The sequence below is a fragment of the Anser anser genome, assembly GCF_964211835.1.
Source record: "Anser anser genome assembly, chromosome: Z".
NCBI classification, from domain to species: domain Eukaryota; kingdom Metazoa; phylum Chordata; class Aves; order Anseriformes; family Anatidae; genus Anser; species Anser anser.
The window spans coordinates 85,293,464-85,317,809 of NC_139723.1; the positions used below are offsets into that span (position 1 = coordinate 85,293,464).

Below are 24,346 nucleotides of genomic sequence, written 5' to 3' on the forward strand. Positions count from 1 at the left end.
ACAGCCTCACAAGCTGTAAGGAAGCAGGTTTGTACTTTGAGATGTCATTTCTGAAATGCTAACTTTGAATTCCTATGGTGCTTTCACTTGTTATGCTACTGTATCCAATAAAAGTTTCCTGACTGCTAAGTTATTTTGCAGTTTCTCCCTACTAGCCTCAGAAATGTAAATACAGCACTTCAGCTGGGACAGAAGCGTGTAATTTTGAAATTCCCACAGCTGGAAGCATTGTGCTCATTATGTGTCTGAGTGAGCTAATATTAACATAAGATATCTGTATTTCATCTAAGGACATCATACTGAAGTCTTTTGTCAGAAACTCCAAAGACATTTAAGATATCAGAAGGCCACCAGACATCCTGAAAGAAATAAAGGATCACAGCTTTATTATTGGAGTAAAGGAAGGGTATCCAGGGACACACGTTCTGAAAATGTCCATTTAGGAAATAACCTTTCAGAGCTCTGGGTAGCTGGTGAGATGTTGCATGCAGCTATGAAGCCAGTATGCTCAGCAACTCAGCCTGAGAAATTGTCATCTGTCCTCCACTCTCGTACCGCCTCTATTAAAACAGAGGATTGAGCAATTCCTTTCTAATAATTAAATTACCACTGATTTGTTTCAGCTAAAGAGAGATGACTGGCACAGTCTTCTAGAACAGGAGCGATGTCGATCTATTAAAAATCTTTCTTTTACTTGCAAATTACATAAGGAATGAACAACCTACCGATTCATCTCATTTCACACCACATGTGGTTACTTTTTCATTCTTCTGTTTCCTATTAGAAAGCAATGTCAGGCTGTGAGTTAAGATGACACCCAAAGCAGCTCCACAGATTGACAGTCTGCATCATCCCTAACAGGGACTATGGTGAAGGCAGACCTGAACAGAATCAAGAGTACCAAAGGACAAAGGATCTTTACAGAAGGCCATATCCATCACAACACTGGCTGAGCTATCCACAACAAACGGCTCTGCTAACAGCTGATGGCAATCTCGCAGGTCGTACTTTCAAAAGACAAACAGAGCTCGGCACACACATTTCAGGACTAGCACCGCACAAACATTCAAAGATGACCTTTGCCTCAAGTTCTCCAACCATCATTAGTCAGAGTAGGTGAAAGCTTTTCCCACAAGCTACCCAGTACAGCTACCAAGGGCAAAGTCAAATAATTTCTTTAAAGCAGCCTGTCCCCCTCCAAGTGGGTGAGCACTATGAGTGGGCTGTTTTGCAACTGGTGGACAGCAGAAAAACTGAAGATGTGACATTTTGATTAACTATCTCAAACTAGTGAGTATTTGGGGTGGTGAGGGGGAGGGATTAGCTGTGCAAGACATTTATCTTAGCCACATTGCCTGAAAAATATGCTAATTTGGCAAAATGATTGCTCTTAGAGCAACAGTTACAGGAATCTTTTAATACCTTGTTTCAAACCAAAGATGCTCCTGGACAGTTCCCCTATGGATTACACGCCCACCTCAGGAAACCCAGGAAGACAAGTGAACACAGGATATATATTAACGTGCTCAACGCAGCAAAGCCTCTACACCATACCAGAATGACTCCTGTTACAGCCTACACCAGCTGTGTGGGCACACCTAGCAGAAAACTGGTGAAACTTTTGAGAGAACATACTGACCTTAATCCATGTCCAAACAAGAGTATCTTCAGAGATAAAAAAAATCAAAGAAACTCAAGTACTACATAACTAAGGTCCCCAGTGCATGCAGAACTCCCTGCAAGTAAGAGGAGTCAAATGAAGGTAAGGTTTGAGCCATAGAGAAAGCTTCCTCAGGCAACATACTGGGGAAGAGAACTGAATGGCACCTATGCTGTGGCTGTTACAGCAAATTTATATGTAAATATAAAAATTGACTGAAGTCAGACAATGGCATTGCCTTCACACACAGCAATGCCTGTATTTTACTAGAAATATTAAAGAAAATTCATAACCACCAAGGAAAACATAAAAAGGCTTAAAGAAGTATCAGCGTTCAGGTACAAGAAAGTTTGTTTTTTTTTTAAATGAACTTAGTTTGTTCCCTGAGATACTGCACAGCCTTACACGTTGAGTAAAGGCAAAAATCTGTCAGCCAGGGTGCCTGGTTACAGGCCTCTATTCTCCTCAGGCCCAGAACAGAATATGGGACCCCATATGAGACATTACTGACAGAAAACTTCAGTACTTACGGGACAGATCCCTTAGAACAGGGATCAAAGCCTATTTCTTGAGCTTCACTGCCTACAGCTAGGGAAAAAGGAAGTGTTAAGATGACAGACATGTCCTGAAGTACTTGGCGTCTTGTTCATGATCCATACCCAGAATAGACAACTGCAGATGATGCCTACAAGCACTCTTGCCTCACTTGCAGTTGTTTAATAGCTGAAGTATTTTCTGAGGACATCCAATAGCTTTCCTCTTCCTCACTCCACTTGTCAGGTGTCAACCCTGATCCACCAGCACCTGCCCTGTGCTGATGTGGCAGTTACCCTGCTCTCTCCCTGTACTATTGCAGCCAAAGATCAGAGTTTCAAAGGCTTGTGAATATCAGCATTCAAGTAAACAGATAGCTTCTCAGTGCAAAGAGAGCTGGTTAAATCCTTCTGGGAAAGGCTAGCTGTTGGAGAAAATAAAGGGTCTCCACATGAGGAACACATACTCCAGCTCTGGGCTGCGGTAAGAATGTCTCGTCGTTGAGCAGGATATTACAGCATTTTTAAAATGGCTGTCACCATTGCAATTTGCCACAGGCACAATCCCATTGGCAGGAGACCTTCTGCTCTCCACCTATGTTCGTCTCATTGAAAGACATGGGGAACAGCAAAACACTGAACCCTAACTGCTTTGACAAGTTATCAGTCTGTAAGGCAGATATATTGGACGTAAGCAAAACAAACATAAGTTAAATAAGTGAACAAAAATGTATTTTCTTTGTTAGCTGTTTGAAATTCACCAGAATGGACACAGCTAAATTCTGTCCTTGCTACAGCCTTTAAGTTTACATTCAAGCCCCCCTCCCTGTTACAGAAGGGGACATGTTTGTTACAGAAAGACAGGACAGGACTGCCAGTAAGTTTTGGTGAGCGGATGCTGTGCTGCTGCAGACTTACAGAAACACATCAAGGTTCAGAAGGTGCTCTTGGAAAGTGTAGTTGGAGCCCATGAAATTAACATTTGAGTGACCTATTAAAGAGAAGACTCTTTCAACCAAACACACCTGAAAGTCGAGCTCTGCTTCTAACACAGCTTTCCACAATGGAGCTGAAAGACTCCATATCAGTTGATACTAGATTTTCTTCTTGTTCAAGGTTTCAGAACTACAGCAGGAGTTAAAATTATTTTAAATCTCAACAGAGGAACTTGACTTGAAGCTTCCCACAAATCTAAGAGGAAGTGAAGACCAGCTCTGGAATGGAACTCACCAATTCAATTCAACAGTATCCTTAAAAACATGCATTTAAGCAACACTGAGTTTACTTCTTTTGTATCAGACTTCTACCTACCCAGTAGGTAAGAAAAGGTAACCTGAGCACACAAAGAAATACTCAGTTTACCTACAATTACAGGCAAAGACTCCAAGTGAAAATTTTTAATTCTTGACCTACCAAAACTTGCTTGCACATTTCAAAATAAAAAGCCACAATTTGGGGAATCTTTTTCTGAACAAATGCTGAAGTCAGATTACTGTGCAGCACTCGTCCAAGGGGATTTCCCTGATCTCATTGTTCTTCTGCCAATTTTGAAGCATATGCAGTGAGATGTGAACCTACTCCAGCTTCTGATTGTTCTCTTGTATCCTGCTGGTCTGCTTCAAACAATGCAGCGTGACACAGGCCAACGAAAGCTGTTCATAATGAGACTACAGCATTGTATACAGTAAATTTCAGAAGTTTTCCACCAACCAGCACTGCAACCAAGTCAGAGTAATGGAGCAGTAACAAGCAGTAAACAAGACATGGGAAATTACTTTTATTAAATTGGCAGGTGTAGATTACAAGTAGGATTAAATCAGTAGGGAACCCATTAACTGGCTATTTGTGTTCAAAGCTGCAGCAGTAAAAGAATTGCAGCATGTTGTTTATCCTATAAATTCTTCCTAGACTAACGGCCTGATCTACACAATTTGGAAGTTTTTCCTATAAAACTGCTCAGTTTGTCATAAAACATTCACATTAGTAAACAAACAGTGCTCAGGTGTTTTGTTACAGTACCACGAAAATTAAATTGGCTGACTTCTACAAAACAGGAATGTAACGAGGAGAAGGATCTTCACCACACTGAATAGCTGGCCTGATAAAGACACTAATTAGAACAGCAAGCCGGTGAATAATTTAGCACTGACTTGGGCTGACTAAAGCCCCAGTTTCTTTATTGGAGAAAAATAAATACTATTTATGAGGTTATTTGGGGCTCAGTATTGACAGTAAAGCACAGTCAACATATTCTTCTTGAATTATCAACATGTCTTCTTAATGATAACATAAGGTGTCATGTACAGATATTATTACTGCTAGTTATAGCTTGATACTGCGATCTAGTAAGCAGGTTAAGTTACTAAAGTAATCACAGATAGCCATTTTTCATTTGCTTAAGATCCCACAACCCCAGCATCAGTTCTTAATCTGGCACAAACACTTAATGGAATATAAATCAAGCTAATTTAAACACTTAATTTTTGATTCTGACTCTTGACCATCTCTTCCTGCTTCTCACCACTAACACCATCTTAAGGAGGAGCAACAGTTTCTTTAAGATAAAGAACTTTCACAGATTCCAACGGCTTTCCACGCCTAAATTTGCTTTCCACATCAGTAATGCTATAGTAGGAACAATGCCTTAAACTCACTCCTTAATCAAATAATTCAGTTTATGCTGATGTAGAGGTAGCATTACCACATGCCTTTAAAAAAAAAATCATCTCCACTTAGACTGAAAAATGACAAATTAGAAGCTGGTAAGGTCACCCAGAAAAGGGCAGTAGAGCCAGGACTAGAATCCACATCTCTCTAGACTGTGCCCAGTGTTCCAGTAAGTACTAACAAGGTCCTCAAAATTCAGCAATTTTTCCTCCTGACTCAAAAGCCAAGCTCTTTTTAACTACACAGCATTTTGCTATTGGCTAGTATCTTGCACATTTACATTTTTACATGTTGCTCTGCCTCAAATGACATGCCAATACTTTCTGGTTGGCATACCAACTCTAAAAAATTATGTGGGTAAGTCATGTGACTTCCTGAATTGCACGAGCTTAAATTTGGCAGCCCTAAGTTTCTTTGTTTAATGCTCTAAGACTTCCCTTTTCAGGATGACATCAATATTATAAGATGTGGTAATTTGAACTATGTCTACAGTAAAGTTTCATCTTAGTTAACAGCAACTCAGTCCTCAACATCACAGCTGTGCAAAAATCAGGAGTAATATTTTAGTATACTTAATAAATCCTTACTCAATTACACTAAGTCATTACTCTTAATTTCAATTAACTCTGCCTAAGAAGGCTAGAAAACTTCAAATTCACCTTTTAAAGACTGACTTACCTACGCTGCAACAAGGCTCCTGAATGCCATAATATACACTGCCTGAATGGCTCCCTACTCATATTCTTCTGCATCCAGATACTAGGAATAAGGTCTTGCTGCGAAGTGACCAGTTGAGAAGAGTTGGTAAAGAAATAAGTTATTAGAAAACAAACACTCTTCTGCTCATGAATCCTGCATCCTACCCTACATCACAAAGACACTAATGCTATGAATCAAACAGAAAGAAAACAAAATTTAACTTTAGGCAACAATGTGGAAGTTAAGTAGAAAGGGCTAGAGAAAGGGGAGCGGCAGTACTCAGCTTCTTGCCTTACTCTGCTTCGAGCATTCGCTATACTCTGTCACAGCCCAATCATCCCAATCTATAATGGTTCTTCAAAAAACAGTACCACAATACTGTGTTGACCTCTTCACAAAAGCAGACTTCCAGTAAGGAATGCTCGAAGCGCTGTTTTCATAATCAAGCTTCAAAGAGGTATTCATTTAAAAGCTGGTTTCTGAAGACAAGAACAGAAGTTGTATAGTTATTCAGCTCCCTTGAGTAAACATTTTAAAAATACACAGCCATGAATATTAATGCCAGACAAATTGGTATTTCCATATAGTTAGGTGTTGTTAAATCATAGTTAGCTGATCTAAACCAACTTATTTTTCATTCAGCAGCTTAAAAGAAACTGAGAAAATTGTGAACAACCACTAGCAGATACTCAGTTCTCACTTCTAAGTTTAGTTTTTTGAAAAGACACCAATTAAACTGACTTAAGATGGTTTTGAAGTTCAAGAAAATGCAGAACAATAGTTTTCAAGCAGATGTAGGTAGCATCACCAATATGGTCTTACTAATTGCGCACCTCACGTTTACAACTTCAGCTTCACAGAGACTGGAAGTCAAACTCACATGAATTTTATTTCCCATTATATATCCGTGCAGCATCTAAGGGTTCTGCAACCTAGAGCTTACACATGTCATTTAAAAAAATATACGTAATTATGGCCATTGTACTTGTCTACAGCCATAGATCAACACACCTGAGTCTCTGAAAACTAAAAAGGACTGGGCACATTTCTTTGGGCAGGAGATGGTCTTGGAACACCAGGCCCCAGCTTCTGCCACCTGGTTCTGAGGAAAGCCTGGAGTGCTGTTGTACTCTGTATGCTAACCCAGGCTGCACAACACAGCACGCACCAGGTGAAAGCTGTCACCATGAAATTATTGGAAAAAAACAATGCCGATTAGAAAACACTGCAAAATATCGGAAAGCACCCCAAAAATCAACTGCTTTGCACTCACCACTTTCAGCAGCAGCTATTTTTCTCCTACACAATTATCTGTGTGTGTTGTCTGTTTGGGCAATGCAGGCAGCCTTTCAGAGGTGTATCACGCCACAGGAAACCATTCCCCTGCTCCCCAGTGTTAATTGGGGAAGTTACTCCTATTCTATAGCCTTAACCTGAGAAGAAGCAAAGGAATTTCTATATTGCTGCCTTTGAAGTACTCCATTTTGGGGAAAGACCTTAAAAGCCTGAGACCAATCTATTCTAGAAGCCAGGTTAGCTCGTCAGCTCTGCTCTAGTGGTGATCAGAAGCATCCTTAAAACTAGGTTACTGCATGCAATCACTTTCCTGACAAACATACCCAGGGAACTTATAAAAACAGAGCCTCTGCTACCAGTTAGTATGCTGAATAAAAAGCGAGCTTTACAGCTGAATAATAAATGACTTTTTATTCAGTTATGCAAAGAAAAAGGCACCAAAATCTCTTAGATTTAAATGATTTTCTTGCTCTCAAACAACAGTTCCAAGCTACCTGTCCATCTTTTAAAATGTCGTCTTTGCCCAGTTTATTCCCACTGTTACCTCTTTTGTAAATACTTGTAATCAGCATCATTTAGCCCCATGTATGGAGACGAACGTTAATACAAGAGCCAACTTTCAGAAAACAATTTTAACGTGTGCAATAAGCTATGCCTAGGCTGCTTGACTTAGCCATACTGCCAACTCACTGCAGAAAGCAAAGAAAGGGCTGCAGGGCAAGCAAGCAAGGGAGTATCACTGGCATGTGAGAGAAATTCAAAGTAACTTTGGAGAATTTGGACCATGTCAAGTGGTCTTGCCTCCAGCTGCTCAGTGAACTTTCAGCAGATTGCAGAGTTCCAAATATCTCAATCCTTGTAGAATGCATCAGCAATACAACAGAATTAATATGCACTGGATTTATTTCCTGTACAGTGTAAATATAAGAACAAAAGGTTCTGCTTCATATTTGAAGCAGAATCCAGGTGCTTCAGAAGTCTACTTGTTGCACTGGGAGCAACTGTTTCATTTCACTTAAGACTCTAAAGCACCCTACTAGCATCCTAGAAAAGACTCCTTGAACTGGGATTTCCTGAATTGGGATTTAAAGATGTTGGTCTTAAAATCTTACTTCAGCCAGTACTCTGTGAGACCACTTTTCCATCAATATTCATCATCATTTTACTCCTGTGCTATAGATTGCTATACTATCAAGCAGTAATAAAATCTACCTCCTCTGCAGAAACTCAAGACCTCCCATTAAAAAAATAAGATTCAAGTGTTAAGTACCGTTCCATACATAGTATCAAAAGCAAGCTTACATATTAACTGCAATATAACCATTAACATCAACACAAATTTGGTCTGTTCAAGAAGAACATTTGCTCTTTTAAGTTGGAACCAGGAAGTTCTTTGATGCTGTATTAAACCCTTTCAGAGTACTGCGTGAGCACGCAAACATCTGGAAAGAGGAAACAGAGGTATACTGTTATAGATGCATCTTTCAGTGCCTCCTCCTCCCAGCCAGCAATAGCCGTGTCAGGGCACGCACAGAAGCTCCACTCACTACGCAAAACTAAAACGAATGAAGGCTGCAGATGCTGAGACTGATGGGAGGCACCTATGCCTTCTTTATGTTCCTCCATGTAAGGCAAAAATAAAGTGCAGCTCTGCACTGAGGGATATTAGGGTCTGCCTCTGCTCAGCACTGCAGCGCGCAGACTGTGCCAGCAGCAGAACTGCCAGCCGTGCGAGGAGATGCAGCAGTGCTCTGTGGGTCCAGCCAGGGGTAAGCAGGCACAACACAAGGTGGGACCTGCTGGGGGACAGTGAAAGGATTACAACATAAAACAAAGGGGGAACATAGGTGTGCCTGGGGAGTGCTCCATACTGGCAGGTCATCTCCATTATCACACATCCTTCATATAAAAACCTATTAAAGCTGTCACATTACCTAAGTGTTGACACAGAAGGAGAATTGAGCATGTACCCATGTAATGCTCAGGAAGGACTTAGTTCTGCATTAGTTTTCAGAAACATATGCTCTAGAGAACATAAGGCTTCACAAAGCAGTATAAACTCAATGCAAAATTACAATTCCCCTGGTTCCCCCCCCGCCCCTGTCTTTAACAACAGGATCTACAAAACCCCAGTCATTGCTATCCAAAACCTGTTCCACCTAATCTCTGTTGACATTACTTCTGTGTTACTTGGTGTTTTACAAAAGCTTCATTTTTGCAAGTCTAAAACAAACAAAAAAATAAAAGCCCCAAACATAAAGAACATCTGCAGTTTTTAAGACAGAAGAGAGAGACAGGTGATTCCATGAAAACACTGCAACACTAAAGCCAGTGATTTGTTTCCCTATTTTGAATTGCAATATTGTATACTGTCACCACTGAAATGACTTTTTAAACAATGAACATAGACTATAAATGTCAGTTGATTATTCACTGCATGGCATGGTTTTGTTTGTTAAGGGCTTGGATTTTAGTTATTGCTATTCACAAAGTACTTATTTCAGCAGAACACTCCATGCTAATGAGGAAGAAACTGCTCCATTAGAAGTCTTATATAAATTGGTACTCATGTTGTTTCTTCACTGACTGCTTCTTGTGCTCCATTTGTGTAAAAACTGCAAGGGAGAGCACAAAGACATGATGTATGTAACTGAATTCATTACATACCTTAGAAAAGTGAACTCAAGAACCAACATTTAGTTTGAGAATACACAGGGATTATGAGATTAGAATCCTACTGGCTTTCTGGAAGGATTCAGCAAGACAACTACAAATTACTTAGAGGGCTAGTGTCAAAAGGACCTCTGTACTTATTTAGCCTCTGCTCTAGATTACTGACCCACTTATGAAGAGCTAAGCATCCCTGCTGTGTGATGCCAACACCCACTCCATCTGTTTGCTTCTGCTTTCTCAGAACCTCTATTAGTCTGTGTAAGAAGTTGTGTTAATTACCACACGAGCAGCTTGAATAGTTCACACAGCATCAGCCTCAGTGTGTGGTCACCTAGGCCAACAGCACAGAAACAGAACCATCCTAATTGCAGCAGGATTATCAAAAGCAAAGTGTATGCAGATTTCTGCAGAGTTTCATCAATTTCATTCAAGCCACTTTCAGTTTTGAAAAGAGCTTGTACATTTTTAGTTGTTTCAGGTTTCAATGATGAAAACATGTACTAGAGTTAAGTGTTGTATCACCCTCAATGGACATTTCCAACAGGACCAGAAACTTGTGAAACCACAAGGGAAACTTCTGTTGAGGGAATAATGCAACAGTTGCAAAAAGAGGCATCTCCAACACTTGTCAATATGCTGAGTTAAACAGTATCAAAAATTAAATCTAAAGCTAGTTAAAAAAACAAAAAACCACATAACAACAAAACCCAAAGCCCTCTCACTCATGTCAGAACTGTATCTCAACAACTTAGCACCCAAACTTCTTGCTGACAAGGAAGGAAAAAAAATGTTTGCAAGTCAGTCTTTTATTGTTTATCCCTGCAGATGTACAGATTTTAAGACATTAATTAAAGCAAATCTCAAGCAGCAGTTTTATTAACTTACTAAATCCAAGAATGAAAATCTCCAGAAATTACAGTACTCAGCTGACATTTGAACCCAGACTACTGCTGTCAGAGCGAAAATAGTATCAACAGTCCAAAAGCCAACTTTGAAACTCAATTCTGTATAGCACTGTTTGCAACCCTGATATCATCTCGGCCGTTAATCTTAAAGTAACAAATGGCTTTGGTGTTAAACCTTGTGCAATAGGCAGCACCATTTGAAGAGTTCTCTAGCTCCCTTCTTACTCATAAGGTAGCCAAGAAAAGTAAAATTTTAGTGAGCCCTTTTTCAGCTGACCCAAGGATAGATGACAACAATACAGCACATCTGAGCAAGAACTGCTCATCGGAAGACAGAGACTATATGGACTTTAACAGAGCTTCACATTCAGTCTCAAGGAATTATTTACTATTTCACAAAAAGGCCATGCAACTTGAAGGAGCTACCCAAATACAGGCAGCAAGTAGACCAGGAAAACAATGATAAATTAGCATCTTGTTTGTACCTCTGAGTACTGTCATCAGAGGTACACTTGTTTAAACATCCTGAAGTAGCAATATTTACTGCCCAGTACCCTTGCAGAGCTCTAGGAACTTGCTCCAAGAGCTCTGTAAGTTAGACACAGTTTGTATAAATCTATATCCTCTGTAACATGAAAAAGCCCTCCCAATTAAGCATTTTGTCTTTGCTGTGGCTTTGACTTGGCTAAATACATAAAGCCATCTCAGAGAAATGTATCCTAATAGGTTCCAATCCTAGTCTACTGATACACACAAAGACAAGAAACTCTAACAAATATTTCACTTTTTGGCTGGCAATAGAAAGCAGAAGGGAAACCCGGACAACCTGGGGACTGCTCCAAGGAAGAAGATACAAGCAGAATGCAGCATTACAAACAAAAGGTGAATAGAAAAGAGCAGAGAAGAATTTAAGTAGTCAGTGATTCAGAACACATGTATGGTTTTCCCAGAAAGTTATGTCAAATCTAAAGGACAATCCTAAACCATTATCAGGTAACAGCCATAATATATTTGATAGGTGGCAATCATCACTGACACTGGTCAAACGTAGCAAGCACCATGATTAATATAAAGTTTAAAACTCACTGGGACCAATGCTAAAAATACAGAAATTAAGGTCATAAACACATCCAGTTTCTCTCCCTTACAAACTATGACGTATGTCAAGGGGCAAAGTGCCCAGAATATTCCTGTGTCACCACATCCTCCAGCAATTTCGTAGAAAGACAAACATCTGTACAGTGATTTGATATTTATGGAGCACACGTGATGAGCTTACACATGCACCTTTAGTGGGAATTCTGCACAACATGAATCTAGAACACACTGCATTATACTTACACACATAACCCTTGCCTCTCGCACAGCAGTTGCTATGAATTAAGTTGAGAAAGTCAAAAGGGTAGAATGCAAGCTGTTCGCCTAAATATATATATACATGTAAGGAGCAGAAGAGAAGTTCTAGAAATACTCCAAGTTAAATGAAAAGCACTTCCATTAACCAATGACAAATAATAATTACAGTAAATAAACAAGTCTTCAGAGAAACTGCCTCCCAAGATAAACTTTCCCTTCAGAAGGGAAAATGGATGCAGCTTGTACAACTTAAACAAAACTAGCAAAGAGAACTGAAAATAATAATTAGATGACTGAAGTGTTGACCAAGGAAAAACTAGTCTTTTTTTTCTGAAGCAGAAGCATAGTTTCAAATAAGCCCCTCCAATTAGTATTATCAAATAAAAGCATAAGGCAGTGTTAGGAACTAAGAGCTATGCTAGGCACCACCAGAATACATACAAATTGGAATCTGGGTAGTAACAAACACAATGTGAAGTTATTATTAAAAATTGTGACTCGACAGAGCATGTGGTTCAGTTCTAAGAACTGAAGCAAATGGTACCTAAAACGAAAATAGGTTTTAAAGAATTTTTAACAAATCAAAAGCATGCAACTGACACTTTCATTCGTTTGTTCACATGACAGCCTAAACATCTGTTTGGTTTCTTAAGTGGTTATAAAAGTTTCAAACACAACAGTGCTTACCTTGGTATAGTCACACATTTTGTATTGCAATTCTGAGTGGTAATTGCCTTCTCAAGCTCATCCAGCTGTCCTGTTTTCTTCAGCTTCTTGACCAAGCTTTTCACTGCTTTTTCACACCACTTTTCCTCCTGACCATTCTGCTCACCGCCACCAGCCCCTCCAGAGCCACCAGCAGATTTTTTCCACCCCAGAAGTCTCTTGACAACTGGTGGAGTGAATGGCAAGATGGATGACATGACTTTCACCAGACAGAACACTCAGCACGCAATAAATCAGTGATCCCCGTCTGATCCCTAAAAACACAAACCAAAACAGACACGTTAGCACCAAGGTTTCACGTAAGACACATACCTTGCTTAGGACCTTCCCCTACCAAATGCCACAGGACATGGCATCTGAAAACAAGTCAGGTAACAGTCCAGGACTAGTTCACATCAATGAAATTAAAGGACAAAATTTCTACAGTCACTTTAGCAGTTAGCTCAGTTTGCTACAGACACCTAGTTTTTCCTCAAGTCTTTCCTGGCTGAAGTCTACTCACTTCAGAAACTACAGGAAGTTAACTTACTTGAATCTAGCTTTGCACCTAGTCTGAGCTGGTTTTAGTCATTTGCAAAAGTTTTCCACAACTGTCCAACAAATTGCATACCCAGATTTGCATGTGCCGCCCATCTCCAAATTAACTTAATAAGCAAAATTGTGTCTGAAGTGCCATTTAATCATTATGAGTTGACAGAAGTCTTTCAGCAGCCAACCATTTGGCAAGCGTTTTTTCACCGTTTGTTATGATTTAAATAACTACCAATTTTTGTGCCACTGGGGACATGGATTTGAAATTCACCCTGAAGTTTGGTGATGAGCTTATTCTCCTGTTCCAGGCATGAGAATTCCAGAAAGTTACCTTACTTCCAAACCTCAGCACCCTTAGCTACATGAGTTACTTCAGTCAGCTAAAAACACCTTGCTCTAGCTACGCACTAATGCTACCTTCAGGCTACTTGATCAGAGCTTTCAAGGCAGCTTATGTGTGCTCCATCCTGAGCAGGCACAATGCTCGCTTCTATCCAAAATATACAGCCTCACCTAACTGAAGTTTCCCATCTGCAAAACAGCGTGGTTCATTTGGGATACTTCAGGCTACAGTATTTCTGGCTAATTTATGCTTTACCATGCCTTCACAGTTTCAACGAGAACCAACAAGTCACCAAAAGCTAGACTATATTCCACAGGTAGCTTTAAATCTTAACTTTTTGACTTCCACAAAACAGAACATTCAGTAGGAAGGACGTTACAGTTTCAACTAAATTATACCTCAGTGAAGCAGCTTTTGAGATCACCTGGAAATATGACCAAAGCAAGAATTGTAGTTGTTCAGGCTCAAGGAGACTGAGGTTCTGATTAATAGGGACTCGAGATTAACAACAGCCACTCTGTGGAAGTGATTCAAATAACCTATCCTAAATCAAAGAATTCATTTTCATACAAGACTATAACATGCAAAGAACTTTTGTTCTTTCAAAAGTGTTAAACTATTAGGGAATTGTGGCCAATACATCAGAGTGCAAAAACATTACACTGTAACCTCGGCTACAGGGAACAAGAGAAATAAACCCAATATCCAACATCTTCAGATTAAACACAGAACAGGACACTCAAGCTACAGTTTCCTGAAGAACCTCCAGCCACAAGTAGCCCACGTCTCCTTCCTTTCTCCGTGGTCCCACCTCTGCACCAACAGCAATACCTCTCCCCAAAGACTCAGAGAGGTAGCTGAGCAGAAACCATCAAATTTTCCTCCTGAGTTAACTTTCATACCAGTTATCAAGTTGCACTAGCTCATACCCAGTACTGTAAGGAGCCACGCTGATGCTGGGTGAGATACAGAGTGTGGATGGAGACTCTCCTCCAGCCCCAGCCTTCAACAGCGGTGATAGCATCCACTCTAGCTCTTGAAATGCAACCCAGGCATGAACCGTAATGACAATTTATTCTGGTGGCACAGCCACATTAAGCAGTCTTGCTCCCCTTTTCCGCATGTTCTAAACTGTTCCCAGGGCCAGGAGTAAAACCCTTTAGGGCCCTAATCCAGTACACTGAGTGGCTTCAGAGGTGAAGCGGGAGGCTCACACAGCCTCTGCTGCTTTAAGAAGCACGGCTTTCTTAAACACGGCTTCTGAAGGAGGGGAAGGGAACCAGCCACACAAGGCATGACCTGGGACAGCAGTTACGCTGAACTTTGTCACTGAAAGAGACTTCAGCTTCCAAGCAGGGCCAACATGGGATGCTTCAGAGGCACACGAAATTCAGGGAGCAAAAGGAGGATAGCCTATTTTGCTGCAAAGCCCACATTTTTAAACACTGGCAGTTGATGGATTAATATGCAGACTAAGGTTCTGGGAGACTTTAACTTCTTTCTTCTAACTACAGCTACACCACACCAAGGATCTGCCAGGAGCATCAGTAAGAATTTCAGCAAGTTATTCCACTTACAGCCCCGTATTTTTCAAAGGCCAAGCAGAGAGAATATGACCCAGGTAGGGCAGCACTTCGTTCACCTCAATACTTTAGCCCACTGTGATGAATACTTACAGGAGACTACTTCAGCCAGTTTAATTTATGCAAAAGTTGCACCCTTCTCCATGCCTAGAGGAGGCACCTCCTAGGAAGCACACGGCACAATTAGGTTGAAGGTCAGATGAATCTAAATTATGCAAGGAAAAAGCAGCAATAAAGTAATTAAGAAATACCCTACTGGGTCCGAAGAGTGGTGCAACTAGCCTAGTGCCCCATCTGCAGCGGTGGGGAAAAGATATGCTATCCAAGGCAAGCACACGAGCCTTGCTGTTTTATGCAGTCTGTTCCCTCCGTAACTCTTCAGCATCTAAAATTGCTGTAGCAGGAATATTACATGCTACCTTCCTACTTGCTCCCTTTAGCAGCCATTTAGGGACCTGTTGTCCACAAATTCACCTAACCACTTTCTGAACCTGCCTCCACAACCCCTTGCGGCAAACAGCACCAGGATTTAACATCCAGTTTTTAAAAGTATTTTGGGATGTTTTTAATTTAATCTCTTCCAAGTTTCAGACTGTGCCCCTTGTTCTTGTGCAAGCTTTGCTAAAGAACCGTTTGTATTCATCTTGTCCACAAGCTTCGTGATTCTGTACATTTGAATCACGTCCCTCCCACAAACAGAGGACTGTCAGCCTTTTGTGGCAAACAAAGTATCTGAACACTGCTCACATAGTTTGGGAAGCTCCCCTGGACAGATGCCAAGCCTGAAGTTTTCCTTCTCCAATTAAGTTACAAGCACTTGAAGGCATGGCAGAGGGAGTGATCTGAAGACCACAGAAAAGTTACATGAGATTACAGCTAACATCTTTTCAGTCACATCACACTAAAGCTCTACATATCAGCATTACAAGAAAAAGCACAAAGATTTATACCTCATGAGCAGCTTGCAGACAGAAGACAGACAGCACGTGTGTGCTGCTGAACATCTGGCAGCGGCTCAAGAATCTGCCCCTTCCACTGCCTCTGGGCTGCTCTGCAGCCCTACATCTGCATTGGGTTCTCTCTCTGTCCACCAAGGCAGACCCAGACACTGGACTTACACCAATGCGCTCAGCAATCACTGCTACAGCTCTTTTTTGGCCAGCAAACCCCATTTCAACTCACCACCTGTAACTTTTGCCTTCAAACTGACATACGAATATGAGGAGTTTTGATCTTTGTCCCCACAACATCATTCATTTGCACACTGTCACTGCTGACACTAGCTTCTTGGCAAAAACCCTTCTCTAGTCTTTTTCCTTGTATGCTTCCTTCATCCACAAAACATGTCATTTTCTCCAAACAGACCCAGGAAACACTTACCAATACCACAAGCAATATTCCCACATCACAAAAACGGCTGCAGATTAAATACGGGCTAAATAAATACGTAATAACCCTTCTTCTTGTGATAGTCTTTGTGATTTCCTTGTAGGCCACAGGCAACCCCCTCCAAACACTGAGAACCTATTTAGGCCCTTTGCTTTTTAAAGACCTTACACGTGCTTCCCACCACTCGTTCTTTGTCCTGCCTCTCCACTGCTCGTTCTGTTCCACTGATGCCCAACACCATACCCCAAGATCTTGTCTTTTACCTGCCCGTGTACTATTTCCACGTATCAATGTACTGGGACTCTAGGTAATTACAGGGAGATTTCCAAGACCCCTTTCCACGTTCATCTGTAGTTGAACTATCAGCATGATGGCAGAAGCATGACACACAGCAGAAAGCTTTCGCTATTTCATCCCTTTCCACATTCCCTGGATTGCGCCTTAAAACCACAGCTTTGAGTACTCACGGAGCTTGAAGGAGAGGTACAAGCGTCGGACTGCTGGCACGCAAGGAGCACACGCTGTTATACCCAGCAGATTAAAACTGGAAAACATACAGACTGCTTAACTTCGGTGGTATGTTTCATCTCTGCCCCCATAGTATATTCGGCTTCCTCAGACACACGTTTCTATAGCGGGTCAGTGCAATAGTTGGCAACTTATAAAGTAACAGTTTGAGTCACGTCTGCTACTATTCCACTCTACTGTGGTTCTCTGGAACATGGATTAAATATTAAGCCCATGATCCCAGAAATAACTAAGCATAAAAGATGAAGAAAACCTTAAGGGCAGCACGCTTGCAGACTAAAATCTTCAAGGGAAATTTTCCTTTTCTGAGTGTCTGGAACTTACTATAAACGCACTGGTGCTACCAAAAATATCAAGTGATTTCTGGCTAATTTATTCTAAAGCCTTATGCAACATATTTCAGATCAATCTGCTTATTCATCTTAAACTTGAGATTAAGAAACGGGACCTCTCCTGGTTTTACCAGAAGTATTCTGGCTTCGAAGAATCTCATTTTCAAGTGCTCTGCTGGAATAAAAAGGACAGAAGTTAAGCTCCTGAGGAAAGAAGATTGAGGAAAATCCTTTTTAGCATTTGGGAGAGTCTACAAGTTCATTTACTCACAATTTTAGTCTCATTTTTTTGACATTTTAAATAGGTAACTTTTTTCCATTAATCCTAGAATTTGGAGGAGATTCTATACCAATTTCACCAAGTGTACAATGCCTCACAAATCTCAGAGGAAGGAATATTCACCCTTTGCCTTCACATGCCTCCCTCTGCTATTAGTTCTTTCAGAATAAGCACATAAATTGAGGCAGTCTATTTAAGGCAGCATCAAGACCCAACATTAGGCTAACCAGCACTGAGAGCTGAAGCTTTAAAGTGCGTAGATTAGGCAGTACAGCATGTCACCTGTATTAATGTAAGGTCATCAACAGTGCAAAAACTTTGAGAAACAATGAAGTGAGTATTTTGTCTTGCACCGAACAGAAGCAAAACAAAATTAATTTATGATCTGCCTCTGGATTCTTGAAGCAGTGTTATTCCAAACAACGAGGCAGCTTATTCTCAGCAGAATCTGAGAAAGTTTTCCCCAATGTTAATGATGCCGATTTGCAGGAAACCTGAATTCTGCACAGTGTTCAAACTAAAAATCAATGCCACTTTTTCCCTCTCAGGCAGAATGCATTCTAGTTAAAAAACTTGGTGGAACAGACAAGAGAAGACACTTCACTGCTGCCACTACAATCACAACCCCTCTAAAACCTGCTTTTTGAGGCTCTGGGGCGCTCATGCCTTCTTCTTCTCCCTCAAACATATATTAAAGACACCTGGTTTCATTATACCGCAGAGACTCGAGCCTGCTGTGCATACATACGTTTCCGAAGAACGGGCAAGTCAGACAACACGCAAGCTTCTCTCCCTGTATTCAGGCCGGAGCAGGACAGCTTCAAGTACTTCCTTCCCCGCTGCTGGGCGTTCAGGTTTTCCGCCTCGCTGCGAGCTGAGAGCTGGGGGAACGAGGCTGCAGCCCTGCTGATCAATGCCCCCAGGTCCACCCCCAGCCGAGCTTCCCAGCCAATTAGGCCAGCGGTGGGGAGTGGCTCCAGAAAGCTCCCTCCCGAGGGGCTGCAGCTGACCCGGGCTTCCAGGAGGAGCAAAGCCAAGGTCGGGGTTCAGCTTTGACAAGAGCTGATGAAGTTCAAGGCAGGCTGCTTGTGATCCAGGGGGGCAGCAGCAGCAAAGGAAACGCTCCCTACGGGACAGCTTCAGAATGAGGGTTTTGCAATCTGCAGCCTCAATTTGCACGTTAATTTTTAAGTTTCTTACAGTCTAGTACTGCAATGCATCTTGAAACTCTGCAGAACTTTTGTCTTTATATAGCTCATTGAGGAGAGAATTACCCACCTACTTTGAAAGTTTGAAAGTAGACTTTTTCCTCTCACTCATTTCATGAAGTTTGATTATGAATAAAACACGAAAACTCTTGTTTCTCATGTGCAGAACTAAAATAAGCACCAACACGATACAAAAGTTTCAGGAGCTAAATTTTTCTTCAATTACTAAGGACTACTGCAAGCTACAGACAAAGTAATGAAAAGCTTTATTGCTATTAGAAAATTAGCACATTGGAAGCAAAATGTGCATTCACACAGCACACTAAAACTGCATGCACCTAAACTACTAATAGGACTGATGTATTTTAGCAACTCTCCTAGAATTACCACGGAGGAATATTACCACAACTGCAGTCAGCCAATTCACTTGTCCCTGCAAAGCAGCAAACTTTTTCCACATCCTTGCTCTTTATGAACTCACAGCCTTTCTCCTTAAAACTAAAAGCCCTTGGTAGAGCCACAAAAGCACAAAAGGAGCATTCCAAACCACAACAGTTTAAGCTCTTCTCACCTAATTTCCTTTGATTAAAATTGCCCATGTGCAACAGACAAAGGGCAGTTTCGTTATTTTGGAAAGTAAATACTCCTGGGGTAAAGCTGACAGGTAGTCCCAGAACTGAATAGCAGGTACCCAGTTCAGCTTCTAGCCATATAACGTAGCAGGTTCCCCCCTTCATTAAACCATAAACAAGCGCATTTAGCAATTAGTTAATGCAAGCTGACTTTCTAAACCAGCCTAACGTCAACAAGTGTTCCTCCAACAGCCCAGGCTCCCCTCTGTGCTAGCTGTCTGCTGAAGAGTGTCTTGCATTACACTCTTCTCGCTCCAGCTTAATTAAATCAAGCTCATGCCCCAGACTACGCTGATCAGAGACCCAGGAGCTGCTCTCGCACAGTCTCTTTCTTGGTCTTATTTCACACTACGGCAGTCAAACGCACCTAATCACAATCAAAAGTCATCTGGAACAATGTCTTACCCTTTTTAAGACAGTTACTCTACTGGAAGTTGAACAAAACATTTAGTAAGACTCTCTGCAGTAACCAATTTCTTCTCGCCCAGAGAGTATTGAGCACAGGGCTGCCTGTGCTCTCCATTCTGTTACAAAAACCTAATCCCATCGCATGACCTGCAGCAATTCAGTTTAACAAATCAACAATTACAAATATTTTGGCAAAGTAAGCTTAGGTATTGTTTGCCTCTCGGCACAGTTCACAACCAGTTTGTGGCTTTATGATAAAAGTCATTAAATCCAATCTGAAAAGCAGAATTTACAGCTCACTTAGCAAGTCAGGCCCATAAATAGATGCTTTCAATTACAGGGCATTTACATGCACAGTCATTAAGGCAGTGCTGAATACATTTGAAAACTCTAGAATACCTTTAATAATAATTAAAATTCTGCACTCTGTTCTTTATATAAACAAAACTTTGGAATTTTCTTCAGTCTCAAGCAGAGCTTGGATTCATTGTTATCCAGAACCTACTACAAAGCCTGTTCTCCCAGTACTTTTGTGGGAAAGGGATCAGAGGTGGAAACAAGTTTTGTTTTTTAAATTTGCACTCACTAGCACAGATTTTTGAGCTCCAATAAACTCAATTATATCAACCAGTGCTCAACACTTCTGAAAGACCAAGTGGAACAGGAAGATGGAGGAGCACCCAGGAGAGCCTTTTATTTGGAGATTCCCTGTGCAATTCAAGCTCATTTGCTTTTGCTCACGGATCTAGCTTCTAGGTGGAGGAAAAAAGGAGATCACTTAAGAGGCCAGTGTTTTGGTTTTTTTTTTTACCACATTTTTTCAGTTGTGGGTTGCTTTATTATTATGAACAGAATCTCAGGAAAGGTGACAAGTTGTTCTCCAGAACTGTACTACCCATGACCAGATTCCTCCATAAAGAAAACTGAATCTTCCCTCTTGCTCATTTCAGTGACTGCTGGTGTAGTCCAAGTCTGAGCCACACAACTACCAAGTTATCCTATTAAACATCCCAATATTAAACATCCCAGTGAAAATAACCCAAAGAACACACTTAAGTGAAGTTTAAGCCACCTCAACTGAGAGCCTCCCCCTCCCCCTTTTTCAAGGCATTTACAGTTAATGCTATCTTTCATCAGGACAGTGCTAAGCAAACGGAGCAGGGTGGGGAGGAGGGTCTGGCAGCTTCAACCTCCCCCCCCTTCAGCCCTACTCCCATCCTCCTCCAATTCACGAGACTTTGTGAACCCACAACTTTTGGAACAAACGTGGCGAAAGATCTCCTCGTGAACCATGCAAATCGAGCTCAGACACCACGATAAAGCGTAAGAAAGTCTAGGCAGCAGCCTAGTTCTGTTAAAAAAAAAAAAAGAAAAAGAAAAAAAGAAAAGAAAGGCCTTTTGCCGTATACAACAGGAGCCTAACCAGCCCCTCGCCACAGGGCCCAGCCCCACAGGCGCACCACCACGAGCCAGGCTGAAGGCACAGCTCTGCAGCCAGCAAGCAGCACAACCTGGGGCCAGCCGAGCAGCCCCGAGCCAGCCACGAGCCGTGCCCCCAGCCCCCCCCCCATGTTTCCCCCTTGCACCGCCCGCATCCCGCAGCACGGCGCCCGGCTGCTCCCCCCCGCTCCCCCCCGACGCGGCCCGGCTGTGGGGGGCTCACCGCGGGCCGAGGCGGGGGGGGGGGGTGGGGGGGGAGGAGGGGGAGAGAGGGGGGGCAGGGCCCTGCCCGACCCCCTCACACCGCAACAAAGCGGCAGCGGGGCACGGGGAGCCGGCCGCGGCCCTCCCCCGGTCCCCTCAACGCCCCCTCCGGTGCCTCCTCAGCGCCCCCCAGCGCCCCCCGATGTCCCCCGGTCCCCTCAGGGCCCCCCCGTCCCCCCCTCACGGCCGCCCCGGACCCGACCTCCTGCTCCCCGGCTGGCTGCGCGTCCGCCCTCCTCCCTCAGCGCCGCCTGCCCGCTCCCATTGGTGGACGAGTCGTCCCGCCCACCCCCGCGGCTGGGAGGGGAGGCGGCGCGTTGGTCCGCTAGCGCGTCGATCAAACGGAAGGCGAGAGGGGGATTGGAGGGGTGGTGGGGAGGCCCCGCCCTCCTCCCCCGCCGCTCCCGCGGGCGATTGGCGGGTGCGGGCGGCGAATCAAAGGGAGGGAGGAGGAAAAGCAGGGAGAGAACCGGGGACGGGGAGGGGCGGGAGGGCGCGAGGCTCCGCCCCTCCGGCGGGGTGACTTCGCTGATTGGCCTCGGGGCTTGTCACTCTTCACTCGGCGCGGCCGCTAGGGGCGGTTGAGCGGAGCAGCGCGGCGGCGTTTGGGTGACCTGCAGGAGCGCATGCGCACTGGAGGCGTGAGACGGTCTCCGCGGCCGCTCGCCGCTGTAACCTTCCGCGCTGGGCGCGGGTGGGAGCTGAGAAAAAGTAGTGCCAGGAATTACCTGAGGGCCCGCGGCTGGCCCCGCACAGGGCAGACCCCGGCCGCCTGCCCTCGAGTGGCAGAGCCAAACCGATGTTTAAAAGCTCCCCGGGTGAGGGAGTGCGAAAAAACATCCTTTGGAGGACAGGCACCATGGTGGCTCCTCAGGAGGCTGAGGCAGGAGGGGGATGCCGCTCTGCGCCCCTCGCCCCCGTTTTGTCCTTAAATGGATGTAAACCACACATAAAGCACGTTAAACCACCTGTAAAACCCATAAACCATAACACCACTTAGGATCACAGAATCATCTAGGTTGGAAGAGACCTCCAAGATCACCCAGTCCAACCTCTGACCTAACACTAACAAGTCCTCCACTAAACCATATCACTATGCGCTACATCTAAACGTCTCTTAAAGACCTCCAGGGTCTGCTGGCGTAAACCTGCAGGCAACTTGGTCCCAGCAGTCCCCAAGGTGTGAGGCCAAAACATGGCAGCAGCAGCGCCTCCTTCCACCTGCAGGGCCTGGTGGCTGCCCCCCGCCAGCTCCAGCCTCCCCACAGAGCGGTTCCGTCCCCTCCACAAAAACCTTGCTGCTTCTGTGTGTCTTTTTTTTTTTCACTAGACTCTTCGCAGCTTTAACCAGCCGGGGTACGATAATGACGTGACCGAATTCTTGTACCCGACTAAACGCACAGTCGCCACAAATAAATGAGAGCCTGCTGCCTGAAACTGCACGGCAGGGAGCACGTTGGCGTGCAAAACCCATCACTGCTCTGTCCACTCTGTGGTAATGTCCTACACGCTCCCCGCAGCATCAGCAGGAAACCACAAGACTGGAGCTTAATGTGTTTGTTTGGGGTTTCTTAGTGTGACAAGGTGTGTTCGTGCTTGGAGATGGTGGAGTTGGAGATGTTGGAGATGATGGAGTCTGTTGGAGATGCTGTGTTCTTTCACTTCCGTGTCTTGATACTTTTCCTTCTTTAACCCCACATATCACATCTGCAGGCTACTTCTCTTACACCTGAGGTCCCAGCTCACCAATATAACCTCTTGCTTTCTAGAGCCACACTCCTCTTCCAAACTGAAGCAGTTTCTGCACTCAGTGACGTAGGTGTTATGATTCAGTGTCTTGGGCACTTAGCCCATCTCAACAGGTTTGGTATTCTCAGGAGCCAGGTGAGGCACCTCTCCCATCATTTAGCCCTCCTGACAGAATGATAGATGTGGACTTGCAGAAATCTCCCTCTTGCCTTGTCTGTCCTTGGTTTTCCCATCTTGAACCAGACATAGCTTACTCAGTTACTTTTTTTTTTTTTTTCAGTTCTATCAGTCGGAGATTAGAGCCAGTCATGAAAGAAGCACAAAAGCAGATATACAGTGCAGACAATGGAGAGCTGCTAAAAGATTACCATCATGTTTGTGAAAGATAAGGAGGTGTTTCAGGCATGTTGTACCTGGAAACAGATACAGGCTATTCAGCCAGCACAGCACTTGCTTTGTGGGGGGTTCGCTGCGTTCAGAGAGAATTTGCTGTGCGAGCAGCAAGTTAATTAAGCTCAGTGTTTCTACAGATTTGTGTCAGCCTTTTCCTTCACCTCTGCACTGCAATTAATCCAGACCCCCTCTCTCTTACCTCCCCTAGGCTGGCTTCTGCTATACCCTCACCTCCCATCTTTGTCCCCAGCCTAATGTTATTGGTTTGCTGTCTGGGCATGGAGCAGTACATGATATGGCTGGTTCAGGGCTGTGTGTGCTGGCTGGCCAGCTGCCTGCCGCTTCCCTACTGCCAAGGAACCCAAACAGTGCTGATAAGGGCTGAGGTCTCTCTGCCTTTCTCCATGGTGGAGTGATAACAAGGCTTTTCTTTTCTAATGCAGCCACAGTTTATTGTGAATCTTCACGGACACTGTATCTTCAGAAACCCTGGATCTCTGTCCAATTTGGTTGAAATAGGCCAAATGGTTGAAAAACTTAAAATGGGGGACTTCTGTCCAAAATAAATAAATAAAATATATATATATTAAAAAAATAAAGTATAGCATTTGCATAAACCTCATTTCTTTAGGAAAGGAACTTGCAAGCAGCCAGAGAAATAAAGCAAATAGAAGAAGACGGCCTCAGGGCTGCAAATCACAGAGCCCAGAAGTTACCTGAGAAGCATGGTTGCCGTGGAGAAGCCGGGCAA

At 43.2% G+C, this 24,346-nt stretch overlaps 1 protein-coding gene across 10 annotated transcripts in view; it reads right to left on the reverse strand.

Annotated features, from left to right (window-relative positions):
* The window catches only part of LOC310890189 (mothers against decapentaplegic homolog 2), a 47,350-nt gene extending 25,557 nt beyond the window's left edge, over positions 1-21,793 (reverse strand). For 2 of the 10 annotated variants that reach the window (XM_083818879.1, XM_083818885.1), the window contains exons 1-2: positions 21,656-21,793; positions 12,477-12,769 (exon numbers count right to left, since the gene is read on the reverse strand). In XM_083818879.1, the coding sequence (XP_083675005.1) occupies positions 12,477-12,712 (236 nt within the window). In that variant the 5' untranslated portion in view covers positions 12,713-12,769; positions 21,656-21,793. Of the gene's footprint in view, positions 1-12,476; positions 12,770-15,065; positions 15,178-16,828; positions 19,399-21,655 lie in introns of those variants that run through there. The other 8 variants (XM_083818883.1, XM_083818884.1, XM_083818882.1 and 5 more) reach the window with 8 other exon arrangements.
* Between the last annotated feature and the right edge of the window lie 2,553 nt (positions 21,794-24,346).